Source organism: Coregonus lavaretus (genome assembly GCF_964263955.1).
Source record: "Coregonus lavaretus genome assembly, chromosome: 34".
Taxonomy (NCBI): domain Eukaryota; kingdom Metazoa; phylum Chordata; class Actinopteri; order Salmoniformes; family Salmonidae; genus Coregonus; species Coregonus lavaretus.
This window is the reverse complement of record NC_140021.1, coordinates 32,977,287-32,998,459: the sequence shown is the minus strand read 5'-3', so window position 1 is coordinate 32,998,459 and position 21,173 is coordinate 32,977,287. Positions and strand designations below refer to the sequence as shown.

The following is a 21,173-nucleotide window of genomic DNA, read 5'->3' as shown; positions in this document are numbered from 1 at the left end:
AATAAAGCCCTTTTGTGGGGAAAAACGAATTGTGATTGGCTGGGCCTGGCTCCTCAGTGGGTGGGCCTATGCCCTCCCAGGTCCACCCATGGCTACGCCCCTGCCCAGTCATGTGAAATCCATAGATTAGGGCCTAATGAATTTCAATTTACTGATTCCCTTGAGAATTTGTGCTTGGTTCATATAACCAGGGTTACGTCAGTAACCTCCAGTAGCCGCTAGACGCGGTTGTAATAAACAAAGCGTTTTTCTTTCTACAAATGTGGCTTCATCTTTTGAATGCTTTAAGCTACAACATATTATGCCTCTACTATGCCCACAAGCCGTTAGAACCTAGTGGACAAGACCATGCACTAAATCAGACTGGGGGGAAAATAACATCATTGATGTTCTTTTCTACACAGAATATCATACAACATTTTTGCCTGATGACCTTCTGAACTTCGCATACCTTTCTGATGCATTTCAGTCACTTCAAACCATACTGTCTTCAGATTGAAATACTGTCAGACTAATGTTCAAACTTAGACGTCAAATAGCATCAAGGTTCTGGTCTAATGGTTCTAAAAATGTTAGGCATAACCATGTTCATGCAGCTCCCAACTAGCCTTACACCTCACAGATTAGGGTGGTTTTTTTGTTGGTGTAACTGTCACAGCCCAAATAAAAAAGTTAACTCTGGCTGTTGATTACATACTTTTTTACATGGTAGGGTCTCAAAAGCATTTTAATATCAAAATGAGGATCGTGGGCCAAGAAAGTTTGGGAACCCCTGGTCTATTAACTAATTTACCACCTGATGTCACCATGCAGGCCAAAACTCCATCCCACAAAATAAAATGTGAAATTTCCGGTGGTCTTTTCTAACAGCTCTTACACTAAAAGAGCATTATGATCATTTTCACAATTTCACAGTATTATTCCAACCTCAGTGTGGAAATATATATAAAACACAGGAAAATCATGTTTTTGACTGCACTGGGCCTTTATGTTCTGATAAGCTTCTTTGTGGTTCTTGAGCTATTCAGCAGTGCAGACCGTTTAGCAAAGTGCTTACCCTCTGGACTAAAATGACTGGAAAGAGCCAGCGTGTTCCTTTGACATCATGATAGATGTAGGGCGTGGTACCATACTGAGGAACAGCTTTACATTTTTTCATAATGCACATACGTTCTCACAAAGAAATCCTTCAACTATTTCAGATGTCTTATATATCTTTTACAAAATACATTTCTCCTGGTTAGAAGTTGCAATATGTGGGCCAGATCCTGCTGGACACACCGGTTGAGTAACGGTGCTGAAAGAAGATGGACTCAGCCCACTCACTCCAGGGCCCCACAGCCTGAACCGGAGGAGGAGGAGGGGGGAGAAGGACGAGCAACAGCGTGGTAGAACCTGAGAATAGGGTAGGACGTCATTGATGGGTAAACACTTGCTTACCACCTACATATAACTCCATTACAATTGTATAACCATATTGTTTTATATACATTACTTGAATCCTATAACCCTTTGGCCATATAACAGTGTTACTCCTGCATCCTCCCCTTCAAATTCTATTACGCTGGTGGTCCGATGGGGAGTTATGGTGGGCGTTTGCATGGCGATTGGCTTGGATTAATCATTGGTTATTGGTTGTTTTTTCCCCACTTCTGAGAGCCAGCGGGTGGGTGAATGGGTGAGTGGGGGAAGGAGAGAGAACGAGAGAGAGCGGGAGTGGATGGAGTGAAAGAGAGTAGGTACAGACCTCTTCCTCCTCAATTCGAGCAGGCTCAATCAGCAGATTATTGACTTGATCAAATGACACCCCCTGTTAGGACAGGAACCAGCAAGAGGCATGCGGATTAGTGAGGCCAAAGTAACTAATATGCACACAAGCATACTCCAACCAAAACGAAACAGATAAATCCAATCAAAAACAGAACAGAACAAAAACTCACACACTTCAAAAGAACAGTAACACACACACACACACACACACACACACATTCATTCAGCCACTGTGATAAACCCAAAAAGGTAATATCCACTATTGTATAGTGTGTGAAGTAGGGACAATTATTAAGGCCAATTTGATTTCCAGTGGAGGTCATTTGAACAGTGGTAACACCAGTCCCACACATCACTCACTCCCGAGCCACCAGAAGCAGATGCAGGCAGGGGTGGAAACTTGAGACCCAGGATAAGATGAGCTACAGGCCACACGGGGAGGGCAGCTTGTGTGCAGAAAGAGAAATGGGGGAAAGAAAGCAGTGGCTCCCAAAGCAAAGTTCCCTCTAGCCTATAGATAGACACCACAGTAAACCTTTTTACCTGTGCAGTATATGTTGTAATGTGCAGTAGTCTCTCAGATTTAGTTGTACTTGTCAATCATTCAACAACCCCAAAAACCAGATTATTAAAAAAAAATCTAAAATCAGCCATTAAGCAATTACAAGTCAATTCCAGATCTAGACAGCCTTTTAAAAATAGTAGCTAGATGGGAAAAATGCTAATCTAATTGTTCTAAGCCATTGATGTGTTGTTATCTTTTAAGATTGAAATCTTCTGCAGAATTGTTAGAAAATAGGTTATGTAGGTGCATACCGCACTCCAACAAGACTTTGTAAATGATATCAGTTTGTCTGGGTCTCAACATTTCCACCTCTGCCAAGACACATTCCGGATGGTCTGCAGACCAACAAGCATAGACACACACATACACATACACTATATCATACACACCCCACTCATTTTCTGCATATTAGGTAGCAACTCTAGTGGTGATTACGATTAATAATCAATTTGAATCATACAATTCAGGAGCCACAGTATACACTTTCTCACACACACAAATGTAGGAAGGCAGGTCAGGGAAAAGTCATTAACCGATTAAAAACAGAACAGGAGACAGCAAATGATATGGTGAGAAGCATAGTACTGAGGTGGGCAGACAGAGGCATGGTGCAGGGGACTTTAGGGCAGGAGGCCAGCAGGATGCCAGCAGGAGGCCAGCAGGAGGCCAGCATAGGAGTCTAGTGCACAGCTGATGGGGTGGGGATTCGTCATTTGATAGACTATCACTTTGTATTAATAGATTTTATCATTGATATTATTGACAACTGGTCCAAGAGAGCCGGGATACTTGATGCGAGAGCTCAGAGCAGCCACAAGATGGAGCTCCACTCTGAGTAGACTGGGAAGTGTGTGGATAAACGCATGCTTGCATTCCAAATGGCACCCTATTCCCTATATAGTGTATGACTTTTGACCAAGGCCCATATGGCTAGGGCTCTGGTCAAAAGTAGTGCACTATAAAGGGAATAGGGTGCCATTTGGTACATAGCCAGGACTGAAAGGGTGAAATGTGTCCATGTCTGAAGCATTTAAACAACTGACAAGGGATTTGTTTTGTGCTGGTTGTCCATTTGTAAACTGTCAGTCTGTTTGACGACATTTACAAACGTTTATCAAATGTTGTTAATGAGAGAGTCCACTCTTGTTAGTTATTATATGTCTTTGATCAGGTTACCGACTACTGTGAATGTCAGAGAAAAACCTGCTTGTGTGGGACAGAGAGAGCAACGTAAAAGCACCCGAGTGCAAACTTTAAGACTCCCAGCAAACATTCCTGTAAACAAACAAATTGTTGTTCCTTTGCATGCAATGTAATCTCCTTCTCAATCCAATCCAGTGCAGTCCAAACTGAATGCAGGTTGCATGGTGACAGACTGGGAGCTTCTATGCATTTGAGTGTCTAGGGTTTGCATAGAGGCGAGCAGGCCACTAACATGTCAGCATGAATAGAACGGGTGTGCAAAAGCTTTATTCAACTGTCTGTCAGCTTCATGAGGGCAAAAAACACTCAAGGAAAACTAGCCCAGGTTGTCCTGATGTGCTGATGTAGGCCTAAGGTTGGGTGGGGGGGGGGGGGGGGTCCACAGGGGGTCAGTCAACTTCCCCCTCAGGAAATACGTGTATTTTTGGATTATTGAAAAACCTGTAACTGCCATTTCCTGAAACCTAGAGTCTTAAATGATATCAAACAATATAGCCAATACAAAGTATTGTGTTTGATCCTAAATGAAATTGAGGTGGTCTCAATGACACTTTCACATTTTTCTAGGTTAAATGTAGGGGTAATGATTATTGTAATTAATAGGTGTCTTTATGTGAATAGTTTAGTGAAAACGTGAACTGTAAAAATTTGAAATTTTGTTTGGGGAGAACATTTGGAATAATTAAATTACCGGATGCAATGTAGTAGTCTATCTTGCTGTAGGCTATTTGGAAGATGAAACAACTGAACTAGGCCTATATGAGCATGTTTCAGATCTCCATCCCTGACATCAAATTAGGTCTGACTACCAGGCCATTCATTCATTATGTTGTTGTCATTGGTGAACATCAGCAGCCTACTGTTGACATACAGCTATATCAAGAGGACAGATCAACAACTGATTCTTTAACATAAGCCTACTAATCTTTAAGTAATAATATAATTGAAGTCTAACATAACTTTCTGTGAAGGACGGTATTAGCGGAATAGCTCCTTCTGCAATGTCTGTTTCCATCTACACAGCGACGCGCACTGAACCACCGCAACGCCGCACAGGTTTCCTTTCTCATCAATGCGCTCGCAATGCGGACATCAAAGCATGTGGTCACTTAGTTGACTAAACGCTGTGGCTAAATACCTTCGTCGTAATGATGCCATAGCTAAGGCGCTAACTACGAAATAACAATGTTTATGTGCTTGACTAACACATACAAGTTGGGAAAATGTATTTGGCAAACAATTCGTTCTCCATTTCCCCTACCCTTTTTCCTCACACATACATCAGTCGTATCAACGGACGAAGTGGAGAGCTTCCATCCAGCTCCAGGGATGAAAAAAGTACTACGAGCGGGCCGGAGAAGAGAGCTAGAGATTCTTTCTCCTCGCCCAAATCCTCTGATAGGCTCAGCTGCAACTTCAGATGGCTGAGTAAAAAAAATATGTGTAAACTAGAAGCCTATTTTTGCATATTTTAGGGTAGTTTTTCATACCAGCTTACTTTGACCTCAAATTGTATGCATAGTATGCAAAATGCGTGCAGGTTGGCAGGTCTGGTGTACGTTTCAGTTTTATACTACAGCTCTACACATTATGAACTATGTAGCCTGCATTGTAAATGTGTGTTTCCTACCCCCCATTCCCTGACCCCCCCCCCGCCCCAGCCCACCCCGAGCCCCGTTTACCTTGACCGGCTGCAGGGAAGAGTTGACATGAAGCAGACTCCTATCCTCCAGCTCTGGCTCTTCTATCCTGTTGTGGCGCTGTGGAGTAACCATACACTCCTCCTCCTCTTCTTCTTCCTCCTCCTCCTCCTCCTCCTCCTCCTCGGGGTCAGGGTGGTGCGAGGTGGGGTGTTGGGCCAGGTGTGCGTCGGGGCTGAAGCCCTGCAGTAACGCGGCCACCGCCTCAGGTTTGGGCAGCTTGGTGATCTTGAAGTGCTTCTTGTAGTGCGGCGTGTCCTTCCTGATCAGACGCTGCTTCTCCGTGGGGAACTGGGGCCTCTGTTCCTCTACGTCGCTGCATGGGACCCCATCCTCACCCTCCTCATCCTCACCGTCCTCATCCCCACCCTGGTAGATGGGCTCCTCTGCAAAGTGCACCGTGGGCTGGCGGAAGAAGGGAAAGGATGGTGTGAGTGACGGGAGAGAAAGAAAGAGCAGGAGGGAAAGGATCGTATTGAAGACAAGGATGCGTCTCACTAGTCATGGCTATTTCGATGACCAGACCAGGAAAAAGGGTATAACTAAGGCACAGTGTTTTGCCTAGCTAAGAAACTCCAGGTCTTAAATGACAGCTCCAGTATTAAGAGAGGCGATTGTAACAGAGACTGTCGTAGTAGTGAAACTCACCTCTACATACTCCACCTCCATCTCGTCTAGCTCCTCCTCCTCCTCCTGTTCGCCACGCCCACCCACTAGGCTCTCCCCCGCTGTGGTCATCAGACACCGCCTCTCCTCGTGAGAGTTGGCAGAGGCCGTGCTGTTGGACGCCGCAGAGTCGTGGCTCTGATTGGACAGATTGCTCAGACGCTTCTCCTGCAACCACCGATCACACGTCAGAATCATTAGAACAACATCCTGGATAAATGGCCAACAGGTACACACTTAGATTCTGTTTCAACGTTACACCTTTACCTGTGATCTGTATGAACCATACCCACAGCACTGACGTTTTTTCCAGAATGTATGTATTTAAAATGTGTAGATTTTATTGTGTTGATGGATAATTCTTGTACATTGTCTATTTATCAAAATATTTAATAGTGTCAAATAATTTAGCATTAGCTGCTAGCATTAGCTGCCAAGTAATGTTGTCTTATTGAAAATAAACCATTCTCTCTAAACTGCATGACCCATGAGGCTGATACTTCTTACTTGCGATACACAAGCATTACTTTATGTGTCCCCCAAATGGCACCCTATTCCCTTGCTAAGCTACAGGACTGTTTTACTATCACAGACTGGAACATGTTCCGGGATTCTTCAGATAGCATTGAGGAGTACACCACATCAGTCACTGGCTTCATTAATAAGTGCATCGATGATGTCGTCCCCACAGTGACCGTACGTACATACCCCAACCAGAAGCCATGGATTACAGGAAACATCCGCACTGAGCTAAAGGGTAGAGCTGCCGCTTTCAAGGAGCGGGACTCTAACCCGGACGCTTATAAGAAATCCCGCTATGCCCTCCGACGAACCATCAAACAGGCAAAGAGTCAATACAGGACTAAGATTGAATCGTACTACACCGGCTCTGACGCTCGTCGGATGTGGCAGGGCTTGAAAACTATTACAGACTACAAAAGGGAAGTACAGCCGTGAGCTTCCCAGTGACACAAGCCTACCAGACGAGCTAAACCACTTCTATGCTCACTTCGAGGCAAGCAACACTGAAGCATGCATGAGAGCACCAGCTGTTCCGGATGACTATGTGATCACGCTCTCCGTAGCCGATGTGAGTAAGACTTTTAAGCAGGTCAACATTCACAATGTCGCAGGGCCAGACGGATTACCAGGACGTGTACTCCGAGCATGTGCTGACCAACTGGCAAGTGTCTTCACTGACATTTTCAACATGTCCCTGACTGAGTCTGTAATACCAACATGTTTCAAGTAGACCACCATAGTCCCCGTGCCCAAGGACACTAAGATAACCTGCCTAAATGACTACCGACCCGTAGCACTGACGTCTGTAGCCATGAAGTGCTTTGAAAGGCTGGTCATGGCTCACATCAACACCCTTATCCCAGAAACCCTAGACCCACTCCAATTTGCATACCGCCCCAACAGATCCACAGATGATGCAATCTCTATTGCACTCCACACTGCCCTTTCCCACCTGGACAAGAGGAACACCTACGTGAGAATGCTATTCATTGACTACAGCTCAGCATTCAACACCATAGTGCCCTCAAAGCTCATCACTAAGCTAAGGATCCTGGGACTAAACACCTCCCTCTGCAACTGGATCCTGGACTTCCTGACGGGCCGCCCCCAGGTGGTAAGGGTAGGTAACAACACATCTGCCACGCTGATCCTCAACACGGGGGCCCCTCAGGGGTGCGTGCTCAGTCCCCTCCTGTAGTCCCTGTTCACCCATGACTGCATGGCCAGGCACGACTCCAACACCATCATTAAGTTTGCCGACGACACAACAGTGGTAGGCCTGATCACCGACAACGATGAGACAGCCTATAGGGAGGAGGTCAGAGACCTGGCCGTGTGGTGCCAGGATAACAACCTCTCCCTCAACGTGACCAAGACAAAGGAGATGATTGTGGACTACAGGAAAAAATAGAGGACTGAGCACGCCCCCATTCTCATCGACGGGGCTGTAGTGGAACAGGTTGAGAGCTTCAAGTTCCTTGGTGTCCACATCACCAACAAACTATCATGGTCCAAACACACCAAGACAGTCGTGAAGAGGGCACGACAAAGCCTATTCCCCCTCAGGAGACTGAAAAGATTCGGCATGGGTCCTCAGATCCTCAAAAAATTCTACAGCTGCACCATCGAGAGCATCCTGACTGGTTGCATCACCGCCTGGTATGGCAACTGCTTGGCCTCCGACCGCAAGGCACAGAGGGTAGTGCGTACGGCCCAGTACATCACTGGGGCCAAGCTTCCTGCCATCCAGGACCTCTATACCAGGCGGTGTCAGAGGAAGGCCCTCAAAATTGTCAAAGACTCCAGCCACCCTAGTCATAGACTGTTCTCTCTGCTACCGCATGGCAAGCGGTACCGGAGTGCCAAGTCTAGGTCCAAAAGACTTCTCAACAGCTTCTACCCCCAAGCCATAAGACTCCTGAACAGCTAATCATGGCTACCCGGACTATTTGCACTGCCCCCCCACCCCATCTTTTTACGCTGCTGCTACTCTGTTAATTATTTATGCATAGTCACTTTAACTCTACCCACATGTACATATTACTTCAACTACCTCAACTAGCCGGTGCCCCCGCACATTGACTCTGCACCGGTACCCCCCTGTATATATAGCCTCCCTACTGTTATTTTATTTTACTTCTGCTCTTTTTTTCTCAACACTTTTTTGTTGTTGTTTTATTTTACTTTTTTTATTAAAAATAAATGCACTGTTGGTTAAGGGCTGTAAGTAAGCATTTCACTGTAATGTCTGCACCTGTTGTATTCGGCGCATGTGGCCAATAAAATTTGATTTGATTTGATTTTATATGATATATAGTCCATTACTTTTGACCAGGGCCCATAGAAGCGCGCTATACAGGGTATAGGGTGCCATTTGGAATGTGACCTTCCATTTACATTTGCGTGAAAAGTTTCACTCACGGATCTCAAGTACGGTGGCATGTAGGATGTACAGTAGTGTGTCAGTGGTGTGTTGTACCTCAGTACCAGGAGACTCCGTCTCTCCATCAGGCCTGGATATGTAGGGCTCGTTCCTCCTCTCCTCAATCACCTTCTTCATCACCTTCAGCTCACTGGGGTGGGGAGTTGCCCGGCGCTGGAGACCCTGAACAGACACACAAGCACACGAGAATCTGTAAATTCCCCAGACTGACAGTTCATCTACAGACAGTCAATTACAGACACACAAGGAGACCTCCTCAAAAAGACCTCCGCAAACTGTAAATTAGACCAACAACAAACGGACTCAAGGAAACTCAAAGACTGAGCTGCTGAAACTATGACTGGAATGGAGGCTGCTACTGATTTTCTGACTGGACGTCTCGCTACCATCTGCCCTGTCAGATCAGCGGTCACAACGGAAAGGAAAGAAAGGACAATGAGAGGAAGCTAAGTTATGAACCAGCCATAGAGTGCTTCATTTTAAAATGTGTTGGTTTGTGCAGTGCACGAATCCCATGAAGGAAGCTCCTCAAGAGGGTTCAATCTCCCGCCTGCCTGTATACCGCTCTCGTTTCATAATTGTCTAAAGAAAGTGTCAAAATACCCAAAAAAATATATACATAAAAAATACATGTATTACATGCAGTGGCTTCAGAAAGTATTCATACCCCTTGGCTAAAAAAAATAATGTTACAGCCTGAATTTCAAATGGATTAAATAGAGACGTGTCGTCACTGGCCTACACACAATACCCCATAATGTCAAAGTGGAATTATGTTTTTCAAACATTTTACAAATTCATTACAAATGAAAAGCTGAAACGTCTTGAGTCAATACGTTTTTTAAAGCCTAAATAAGTTCAGGAGTAAAAATTAGCTTAACAAGTCACACATTGCATGGACTCACTGAGTGCAATAATAGTGTTACACATTTTTGAATGACTACCTCATCTCTGTACCCCACACATACAATTATCTGTAAGGTCCCTCAGTCAAGCAGTGAATTTCAAACACAGATTCAACCACAAAGACAAGGGAGGTTTTCCAATGCCTTGCAAACAAGGGCACCTATTGGTAGATGGGTAAAAATAAAAAAACAGACATTGAATATCCCTTTGAGCATGATGAAGTTATTAATTACACTTTGGATGGTGTATCAATACACCCAGTCTCTATAAAGATGCAGGTGCCCTTCCTAACTCAGTTGCCGGAGAGGAAGGAAACCGTTCAAGGATTCCACCATGAGGCCAAAGTGACTTCAAAAAACAGTTATAGAGTTTAATGGCTGTGATAGGAGAAAACTGAGGATGGATCAACAACATTGTAGTTACGCCACAATACTAACCTAATTGACAGAGTGAAAAGAAGGAAGCCTGTACAGAATAAAAACATTCAAAAAAATGCACCCTGTTTGCAACAAGGCACAAAAATGTGGCAAAGCAATTAACTTTGGGGCAAATCCAATAAAACACATTACTGAGTGCCACTCTCCATATTTTCAAGCATAGTGGTGGCTGCATCATGTTGTGGTCATGCTTCTAATCGTTAAGGACTGGGGAGTTTTTTAGGATAAAAAAAGAAACTGAATGGAGCTAAGCACAGGCAAAATCCTAGAGGAAAACCTGGTTCAGTCTGCTTTCCACCAGACACTGGGAGATGACTTCACCTTTCAGCAGGACAATAACCTAAAACAAAAGGCCAAATCTACACTGGAGTTGCTTACCAAGAAGACAGTGAATGTTGAGTTCCAGTTTTGACAAATCTGCTTGAAAATCTAAAGTATGACCTTTAAATGGTTGTCTAGCAATGATCAACAACCAATTTGACAGAGCTTAAAGAATTTTGAAAAGAATAATGCACAATCCAGGTGTGGAAAGCTCTTAAGAGACTTACCCAGAAAGACAGACAGCTGTAATCGCTGCCAAAGGTGATTCTAACATGTATTGACTCAAGGGGTTGAATACTTATCTAATCAAGATACAGTAGATTAGTGTTTTATTTCCCATAAATGTTTTCCACATTGTTGAATATTTTGATAATTTTTATCCCACTTTGTAACAACAAAATGTGGAAAAGGTCAAGGGGTGGGAATACTTTCTGAAGGCACTGTATATGTATTGTATATTTATAAGTGTATTAGTAGTCTTACCCTGCGCTCTGCAGCCGCCTCATCGTCCTCATCCTGCTTGGTGGTCTCCTCCTGGAACTGGATAACTGACACACGGTTCAGGTTGCTGTCTATCCAGCTATCGTCCACACTGTTCTGCAGCAGGTTCTCTGTAGGGAGACAGGATGGAGAGAGGGACTGGGTTACAAAACAGGTGGGACCTTCCAGCAGCTAACAAGAGAATCACTTTTCCTGGATTAAAACGGTAATCTTTGTGGTACAGGGGAGTTATGAGAAGTGATCTTAAGAACATTTGGGTTGAGAGTGACAGGAGAGCAAGAACGACTCTGGGAGAGGAACGTGCTGCTCAGTGAAAAAATTACAATCTGGTTCTATTTTCAAGATTTCGATACGCAGCTCACGCCTGATAACTTGATAAAGTGGCTTGCGCCCTGCTCGCGCTGGCCAAAAGTTACGTTTCCAGCGTCACAGGTAAAAAAAAACGACTGATTTTGCAACACCCCAGTGCAGCTCCTATGTTAAGAGGAAGTAAATGGAAGATGATACGCAGTGAAGGAGGAGAGGGCGGTTAAGATGGTAAATAGTGAATAGCCCAGGAAAAGGTTGAGATGGAGAACAGAGCGTGATAGAGGTAGTGAGAGAGGAGGAGGAAGATGATGTCCATCAAGAGGTAGGTGTAGGGCTAACTCACCCAGGCTGGGGGAGGGCTGCTGGGGCAGCAGGTAGCAGGTGAGCACCTTCTCCCCGGTGCTGTCGTCGTCCTCCGTCTGGAACTTGAGCATGGGCTGGGACTGGTTCTCTGCCAGCCACATGGCCTTCAGGTTGAGGTTGGCCAGGGCAAACGGCAGGTTCTGTAACCTGGGGACACCACAACAACATGGGAAAAAACATATGGAAAGTACTCTTCTGAAGAATAGTCCGGTGTGGCTCAGTTGGTAGAACACTGCGTTTGCAACGTCAGGATCATGGGCTCCATTCCTGCTGGGGCCACCCATATGAAAATATATGCATGCACTACTGTAAGTCACTTTGGGGGGAAAAAAGGAGTCTGCTAAATTGCATTAATTTTATTATTAGAGACTTGATAAAGGATCAAGCAAAGCTCGGACTACTTGAGAAGTGGAGTCACTAGATACGTTGTTACAGGAGAGAAGTCTACCAACACCAGTGATTTGCGGGACCTATATGGGGTGTAGAGGGGTTACCTGTTCCCTGCCACGTCCAGAACGTGGAGCTCGGTGGCGTCAGCCAGCTCGGCGGGCAGTTTGGCCACGCGGTTGTCTCTGAGGGAGAGCACGTTGAGGCTGGCACAACCGCCCAGCTCATCAGGCACGCCGCCCAGCCGGTTGCGGTCCACATTCAGGTTGGTCAGCTTCTTCAGTTTGCCCAGCGAGCGAGGCAGAGTCTATAGATTAAAAAATAACAATAATTAAAAATGAATAATTGAATGGACATAAAAAATTATGCATCTCAAGGGAGTTATTGAAAGGACATGTTCCGAGACTCCCAGCCAAGACACGTATAGTACTGTACATTTGTTCTGAGCCAGAGAACTATGGTTCTAAAATGGGTTCTAAATGCAACGGTTGTGTACCTGTAAGAGGTTCTCGGTCAGTACGAGTTCCGTCAGGTTCTCACACTCTCCTATGGAGTCACTCAGGTGGGTCAGTCGGTTCTGGTCCACTTTCAGGATGGACAGCTGCTTCAGAGAGCCTAGAAACACAACAAACACCATTTAGTCACCTGGGTCATATTCATTAGCGCACAGTCTGCACACAGTAGAAAAATGTTTTGTAACGGAAAATTAAAACGTGTTTCTTATTGGACAAGTTCGGGTCCCTTTTTTTTTGTCTGTTTTTGTCCATATGGTGCCTAATGAACACGACCCAGGTCAATCACCATTACAAGCCTTTGAGTCAGTTTATAGGTATCATTTCCCCAGTAGGGGGCAGTATGGTTGTTTGTGCATTACCTTCTATTACATCCAAGCAATGAAAATGCCCAATGGCCATGGGTCTACTAGCACACCTGACAAAGGCCATGCAGCCGAAACGCGTCAAGATGAAAAAAAAAATCTTCTTTCTATTGAACATGCCATACTAATAAAGGTATTTTAATTAATTATATGAAGAGTGCCTTGGTCCTCCTTTCTTTTTGTTGACCAAAGAGCACCTTCTGTCTACCAACATCTACTACTGTGTACCTTAGTAGCGCTTCCCTTCCTCCTCTTTCTACCTTGACAAAGTACTTTGAAAAACTCTGTTTAGTCTGACAATGAAGCTACTGTGTAAATCAGTTCAGGTGAATAAGGCACCGTACAAAAAGGGCCAGCGAATGCCATCAGGTAACCTTTCCTCCCTCTCTCCCTATCTACCTCCCCGCTCTCTCCCATCTCTCTCTCTCTCCCTCACCTATGCTGTCAGGGACCACCTCCAGGAGGTTCTGTGTGAGCAGCAGGTCAGTGAGGGCCAGCAGGCCGCTGAGCTCTGAGGGCAACTCCTCTAGGCGGTTCTCCGAAACGTCCAGACACACCAGCCTCCGCAGGTTCCCCAGCTCCTACAGACAAACACACAAAGCAATGTTGTTTTTAGTGTGAATACTCTCACTGAAATATATGTGGTAGGTTTCATACTAGGCTTGGGCGGTATCCAGATTGTCATACATTCATACCGACCTTGTGCCATACCGAGATTTGCGTAATACCGGCACAGGACACAAGGGGTGCTATTTTCAAACCCCACTGATCCTCTGTAATCCGAAGGTTAGCAATGCCAACAAGCACATGTACAATCCCATAAAGAATGCTAACTAAATGTTAACGAGCACATTGCGAACATTTTATACAGTCTCTGACCTAAAGTATTTCCAGGACAGACGTCCCAGCTTAGTAACTCAATGCTACTCATAGTTGCGTGCACAAAACCAATACTAAACAGCAAGGCTCTTGATCCAGGAGGCGACTCTCTGCTGCTACCAAGCAAAGATTGATTTTGGAAGAAGCTAACCACTTAGCTAGTTAGCTAACTAGCTACTAAATGAGCAAACTAAATGCTCAACTGCAGAGCATTTAGCACATTTTAGACAGTTTACTTAATAGGTATAAGATACAGTATCTAGCCGGCAAGCATACTGTAACCATACTGTAACTAGGTCACCTGGTGCATGCTGCACAACAGTGAGTGACTCACAAGGCTCTGGTCTCTCCTGTGCTTGTAAACAAACACCACGTGACTGGGGACTACCGGTAAAATGAAGAATGCAATCTTCTTTATCTCCTAACGTATTGCATAAGTTGACTGCAGCTATTTACTTAAAAAGTATCTACAAATATTCAAAATGTATAAAAATAAAACGTCAAAGCAATTGTTTCAACGGTATTGAAAAACCATCCTGTGGCTACTTCCAAATATCCCAGTATACCGCCCAAGCCTATTTCATACTGAGCAATGTTCTGGTTGTAAGCGAATAAGAATGACATGGATGCCAAGCCAGGACAATACTCACTAGTGGCAACGAGGAGAGCTGGTTGCGGTCCAACCACAGCTCCCGTAGGTTAGGGAGAGCACCAAGTGTGTCCGGCTGTTAGAGATTGAGGGAGGAAAAAAAGAGAGAGGAGAAAGGTAAACAGAGAGGCCGAAGTGTGTCGTCTTTGCTCTGCTTCTAGAGTGGGAACAAACGTGCACCATCCACTGTACTTAAATATGCATCGTTTGGGAAGGGGAGAGGGGGCGGATACATAATCACACATCATATGCCCCAAATACCACCGCTCTACTCTGGGGTCCCCAAATGGTTGTGTGAAGGGGCAAGATTCACCTGACAACACAAACGATCATACACACACACACACACACACACACACACACACAGCGCCTGTTTTCTATGCCCACAAACCACACAGAACAAAGCATGTTTCTATCAAAAACAAGATGCTTGCCCTTAGCCTGTATCCTGCTCCAATTCAATTAAAAAAAACGATTTATCCCGGAGGGGCAATTAATTTGGACTCCAAAAAAGGCATTGGGAACCAATCCCAGAGAACACAAAACCTGTCAAATGACCCCAGATTGTATCTGAGCGATGCATTACATTAAAGACTAGTATGCCTGTGAGGGTTGAGCAATGTACAGTATTGACAGGCAGGCAGCCAGGCTTTCAGGCAGCAGCCTACGCCCTTCTCATCACAGCAGGCATTGTTTACCCTGTCCCATTGAGACTACTAGCCAGGCAGGCGTTCCCATGCTAAAAGAAGCAGGAGTCAAGGGCACCCTATTACCTACAGAGCGCACTACATTTGACCAGGGCCCTATCCCTTTTTCCCTACATAGGAGACTACTTTTGGCCAGGGACCATAGTAATGCACTATATAGGGAATAGGGTGCCATGTGGGACGCATTCATAGCACGCAGGGGCCCTAATGTCCAACAGACCAGTTCCAAGCATTTGTGTTTGTTTGTGGGCTAGATATGTGGGTTAGATGGGTGCTTGGGTAGAGTGATGTGTGTGTGTGTGTCCGTGCACGCTCGCACGTGCTGGACATCAGGGTTGAGGTCAATTCAAATTGAAGGCAGTCAATTCAGGAAGTAAACTTAAATTCCCATAAATAATTAAAAATGTGCATCTATATTCAATGACTTCTCAATAAACTGAAAAGGAGAAGCTATGTCAAACGTTTTTCTGGATTTTAAAATCAAATCACATCCTGAATTGACTGACTTCAATTCGAATTGACCCCAACCAAAGATGGTTTAGTATGAAGATATGTAGAAACTGCTTCTCCAATAGAAATCCCGTATCACGCTTGTAGGCGATGTCATGGCGACGTTGGCTAGCTAAGCTCATCCGCAGAAACACGTCATCTCGCTCTAAACTCCACAAATGAAAGGCACTCTTCTGATATAAAGTTGTTTTTGACAAAAAAATAAAAAAAAAGTGTGGTTGTAGTAATGACAAGTTCATCTACTTAAAAACATCGGTTTGAATGTTGTGCCTTTAGAAATCTAGAAAATTAAGGAATCATTTTTCACTTCTCTCATCGACTTCTCAAACCCCAAACCCTGGTCTGGTCTGCAGAGTTTGCTTCACAAGCGTTCCCGGAAGTCTCGCGATGTTGGGCCTCTGGGCTTAGAAACTCTGTACCCCAACCCTGCTGGACAACCAGGGTGTATGATCCTGTGTGGTATGTCCTGTAAGCTGTATATCTAACCAGCTTGTATGTAAGATGTGTTTTTGTGGTACAGCATAAACCAGGCTCAAGGGGGTGTATATTTGTATGGCCTCCATGCATGTTGAGAATGTGAGTTATTGTCATGCTGCAAATGCCACCCTATTCCCTATGTAGTTAACCACTTTGGTTCCAGGGCTCTTGGGCGCTGATCCAAAGTAGTGCACAGTATAGGGAACAGTGCTATTTAGAGCTTGTTCTTACCAACACATCCAGTTCATTGCTGCCCAGGTCCAGTTGTTCCAGTTTCACCAGGAAAGAGAGTGACCTGGATAAGTGAAAGAAACACATCAATCATAGAAACACTGAAGTAACGGGGACTACTGCACACTCACAGATGACACAGTCTCGTTGAAACGCACCCAGCGTTGAATATATTTATAATCTATATATAAATACATCAATAATGTATTTGAAGACGACATCTGGACTGTTACAGTCGGGACCAGATATGCTAACCATCACGCCCAATCATTGACACACACTCCCACACAGTCACACACATGATAAGCTGGTCATTCAGCAATCACATTTACAGTCTGTCCCTCTCACAACAACTGTATCCATAGTGAAGGGAGCAAATAATGTTGTTTGCTAGTGAACAGATATACTAGAGAGGACTCTAATGTGCTTCAAATCACCAGTCATATCATCAAGGGCTCCTTTCTAGGATATAACTACCTTCCCTAGCATGGAGGGTGGCTGGGGACTACGCCAGGCTAAAGAGGGCACTTACGTGGGCAGGGACTTGAGCAGGTTCTCCCTGAGCTCCAGCGTCACCAGGTTGGCCAGGCTGCAGGAGAGAGGGAGGAGAGGAGGAGGAGAGAGGGCGGGAGGAGGAGGAGAGAGGGAGGGAGGAGGAGGAGAGAGGGAGGAGGAGGAGAGAGGAGAGGAGGAGAGGAGAGGAGGAGGAGAGAGGGGAGGAGGAGAGAGGGAGGGAGGAGGAGAGAGGGAGGGAGGAGGAGGAGAGAGGAGGGAGGAGGAGGAGGAGGAGAGAGGAGGGAGGAGAAGAGAGGAGGAGGGAGGAGAAGAGAGGGAGGAGGAGGAGAGGAGGAGGGAGGAGAAGAGAGGGAGGAGGAGGAGAGAGGGAGGAGGAGGAGAGAGGGAGGAGGAGGAGAGGAGGAGGAGAGAGGGAGGAGGAGGAGGAGGAGAGAGGAGGGAGGAGGAGGAGAGAGGGAGGAGAAGGAGGAGAGAGGGAGGAGAAGGAGTTAGTCAGATGGAGGGTCTGTTGGTCCTGGTTGGCATGGCGATTGGTCTCGTCCAACCGGTCACGCAGAGCAGTCAGTCTGTCTGTCTGAGAGCCCACTGTGTCATGTAATTACACCTTTACCAAGGTCTGCTATTTTACAGAACGAGGAGGTTGAATGTTTAGAGTAAGGAAACCTGTGTCGAAGTGTGTACTTACTTTCCTATGTCGTTGGGCAGTGTCTGCAACGACACGTCATTGAGTGCCAGGTGGGCGAGCCCTCTGAGCTGAGTGAAACCATCAGGCAACCTGGTGATGAGGACAGAAAGGAAGCGAGGAAAACCGATGGAGAGAAAGACAGAGAGCGAGAGAGAGAGAGGGTGACAAAATGGTTAGAGAAAGAAGGTCGTTCTTTCTCAATGGCCCTTTAACATCAGCCCTTGAAGCAGTTGGAATAGCCGCCTCCCCTGCCTATGGATGCATCCCAAATAGCACCCTATTCCCTTTACAGTGCACTTCTTAGTAGTGCACTATATGGGAAAAGGGTGCCATTTGGGATGCACCGTATGTGGCCAGATCCATCTGACAAAGCACTCATCACCACCACTCCTGCCAACAGTTCCTTTCCTATTCTATAGGAGAAGTAAAAGCAGGGAGATGTTTGCCTTGCCGAGCATTACACTTCTACGGTATACTTAAACGCCATGTCAAAAGGTCCAACGCAACAGTTTTTTCCCCTCAATATCATATAATTTCTCAAGCAACAATTTTGCTAGGACTGTCTGGGAGTGGTCTGAGTGGGGAGGGGAAAACTGAAAACTAGCTGTTATTGGCAGAGAGGCTCGGAACTCTTTCTTATTGGTCTATTAACTAATTAACCGTGATGTCACCATGCAGGCCAAAACTCCACCCACCAAAACAGGCTGAAATTTCAGGCGGTCTTTTCAAACAGCTCTTACACTAAAAGGGCATTATCATCACTTTCACTATATCACAGTATTATTCCAACCTCAGTGTGGAAATATATATAAAACACTGGAAAAATCACGTTTTTGACTGCACTGGGGCTTTAATGTAGTTTCTGGGTCAGAGAACAGCACACTGTAGCCTCACAAAGCCTTGTTCTCCTCGAGGTGTTTTGCTAATGTACTGTACATAATCTAATACTGAGAAAGGGCCTGCTCTGAGCCTTTGACACATCTGGGAGACCACTATCTGCACAGTTCGTTGCACATTCGCTTCATTGTTTTGCGCTGTTTATCTTCAGGCCATTATGGAAAGAAGGAAATAATCACCACATGGCACACGTATGACAATGACCTCCCCCATATATCTCAAAGGCATTTCCACAAAGGCAACAGCAGAGAGAGAGGTGACACTGGACTGATCCACTAACCTGGAGAGGGGGTTTCCACTGAAGTCTGCAATCTCCAATGCCTTGCAGAACTTAATGCTCTCGGGGATCTCGGGAATGTCTGCGGACAGAGACAGACAGAGAGACAGATTAGAGAGGGGGGAGCACAGTCAGATATATCTATACTGTATACTGCTTTTCCTGTCACCCGCTATATGATATGAACACCAAGGACACGAGAGGGCAACGACTATTTCCATTGTGTGCGAGTATGTGTGTGGTGTGTATGTGCTGAGTTGCAGAATGAGAAACCATTTGAGATCGGTTTGACGTAAATGATCAAGGGCGGAATTGACTTCTGCCATTGATTTGTAGGGGGGTTTACAGTGCATTTGGAAAGTATTCAAACCCCATTACTTTTTCCACATTTTGTTACGTTACAGCCTTATTCCAAAATTTATCAAAAAAATTTATAAATCTCAGGACCTCAGACTGGGGCGAAGGTTCACCTTCCAACAGGACAACAACCCTAAGCACACAGCCAAGAAAACGCAGGAGTGGCTTCGGGACAAGTCTCTGAATGTCCTTGAGTGGCCCAGCCAGAGCCCGGACTTAAACTCGATAGAACATCTCTAGAGAGACCTGAAAATAGCTGTGCAGTGACGCTCCCCATCCAACCTGACAGAGCTTGAGAGAATCTGCAGAGAAGAATGGGAGAAACTCCCCAAATACAGGTGTGCCAAGCTTGTAGCATCATACCCAAGAAGACTCGAGGCTGTAATCGCTGCCAAAGGTGCTTTAACAAAGTACTGAGTAAAGGGTCTAAATACTTATGTAAATGTGATATTTTAATGTTTATTTTTAATACATTTGCAAAAAAATCTAAAAACCTGTTTTTGCTTTGTCATTATGGGTTATTGTGTGTAGCTTGAGAAAAAAATAACAATTTAATCCATTTTAGAATAAGGCTGTAACAAAACAAAATGTGGAAAAAGTCAAGGGGTCTGAATACTTTCTGAATGCACTGTACAGCTGTGTCTGTCTGGAGCTCACTGTAGCAGGAAACTGAGGGCCCAGAACAGTTTATACATTGTTGCAAGTTTGCAAGCACCAGCTGCTGGCTGTAGCCTACCCAGTTTATAGTGGACACAATGTTTTATGTTTGTTGCAGACAGGTAGAGTAGAGAGATGAATGCAATTGATGAAAATGAACAAACCTCCATGCGTTGCCAAATGTGTTTCATAGGATATTTATTTATATCAGGATATTTTCTACCTGCAATGTTTTTATTGGTAGGCGTTATGTAGGCATTTTTTCCCTAGTTGGAAATAGAACCATTATAATTATAATTTCAATATTCCACGAAAATGTACATATGAAAATCACAACTGGCACGCAGATTGGTAGAAATTGTAAGATAAATAGTAAATTGGCACTCCACATGGAAAAAGGTTGCCGACCCCTGGTGTAGCCCATTACCAGCCACTTCAGGAGCGTAACGGCAGAATCTGCGAAGGCCAGCAGGAAGTGGGTCGGGAACAGTTTTTTTTCTTCTGGTTAGGCTATCTTGGTCTCTGGCTCCCTCTTGAGTCATTTATGTATTCATTATTTAATCAAACAGTGCCCTTAAAGTTTTAGACAAGCTCAGTGCATAGTTGATTTTATTAAAACACATAGGGTGTGTCTATATATGAAAAAATACACGTTTTACATTTCGACCAATCGATTGTTCGAAAGAACAGATGACTCTCGGTCAACGTATATATTTTTTTGTCGGGACAGCCCTAGTTTCTATTGGTCTATTAGACTTTTGCCTACTTGCTTGTATTTTGTTAAGCTTGTCTGCCCATGAATGCAGGTTTTTGCTCTAGGTCTTTGTTGGTTCTCTGGAAGTGATGTTTCGCAGCATTTTATATGAATTACTGGGTGGTTAAAATAGGTGTCTGTTTATGGTGGTAATTTGCACGCATGCCGACTGTATGCTGGTATTGAACCTGGTTTTGACCCCAGCAGAGGGGGCCGCAAACCGCCAGCCTGTTTGTGTGTGTGTGTGTGTGTGTGTGTGTGCGCATGCGCACGCACCGTTTCTGGAAATGTCGAGCTCCACCAGCTGCATGAAGTTGGCCACCTCAGGAGGGAGCCTCTGGATCTCATTGTCACTCAGACCCAGCTTCCGCAGGTTCAGAAGTCTGAAGAAAGGCTAAAGAGACACAGAGAAACACTGGGTTAGAACAAAAAAGCTTTGACAAAGAGCTTTTTAATAAACAAGAGCACCTATGCATTGAAAAATGACATCAAGCCATTTAGTAGCGTTGGCATATCTAAACTCTACTGGGTTAGGACACTTTCAAACTGCATCACATAGCCTATGCTATACCCAAACATTAAACTCAACATTTGTCAATGAGATCAA

General features: G+C 44.9%; 1 protein-coding gene across 8 annotated transcripts in view; it reads right to left on the bottom strand.

The window, feature by feature from the left end:
- The window catches only part of LOC311109417 (protein scribble homolog), a 119,557-nt gene that overhangs the window by 53,107 nt on the left and 45,277 nt on the right, over nucleotides 1-21,173 (bottom strand). For all 8 annotated transcript variants that reach the window (XM_084152287.1, XM_084152289.1, XM_084152291.1 and 5 more), the window contains exons 2-15: nucleotides 20,843-20,960; nucleotides 18,802-18,880; nucleotides 17,625-17,714; nucleotides 16,956-17,012; nucleotides 16,424-16,487; nucleotides 14,500-14,574; nucleotides 13,407-13,551; nucleotides 12,590-12,708; nucleotides 12,201-12,400; nucleotides 11,687-11,853; nucleotides 11,017-11,144; nucleotides 8,906-9,031; nucleotides 5,887-6,072; nucleotides 5,221-5,643 (exon numbers count right to left, since the gene is read on the bottom strand). In XM_084152287.1, the coding sequence (XP_084008413.1) occupies nucleotides 5,221-5,643; nucleotides 5,887-6,072; nucleotides 8,906-9,031; nucleotides 11,017-11,144; nucleotides 11,687-11,853; nucleotides 12,201-12,400; nucleotides 12,590-12,708; nucleotides 13,407-13,551; nucleotides 14,500-14,574; nucleotides 16,424-16,487; nucleotides 16,956-17,012; nucleotides 17,625-17,714; nucleotides 18,802-18,880; nucleotides 20,843-20,960 (1,977 nt within the window). The remainder of the gene's footprint in view (nucleotides 1-5,220; nucleotides 5,644-5,886; nucleotides 6,073-8,905; nucleotides 9,032-11,016; nucleotides 11,145-11,686; nucleotides 11,854-12,200; nucleotides 12,401-12,589; nucleotides 12,709-13,406; nucleotides 13,552-14,499; nucleotides 14,575-16,423; nucleotides 16,488-16,955; nucleotides 17,013-17,624; nucleotides 17,715-18,801; nucleotides 18,881-20,842; nucleotides 20,961-21,173) is intronic.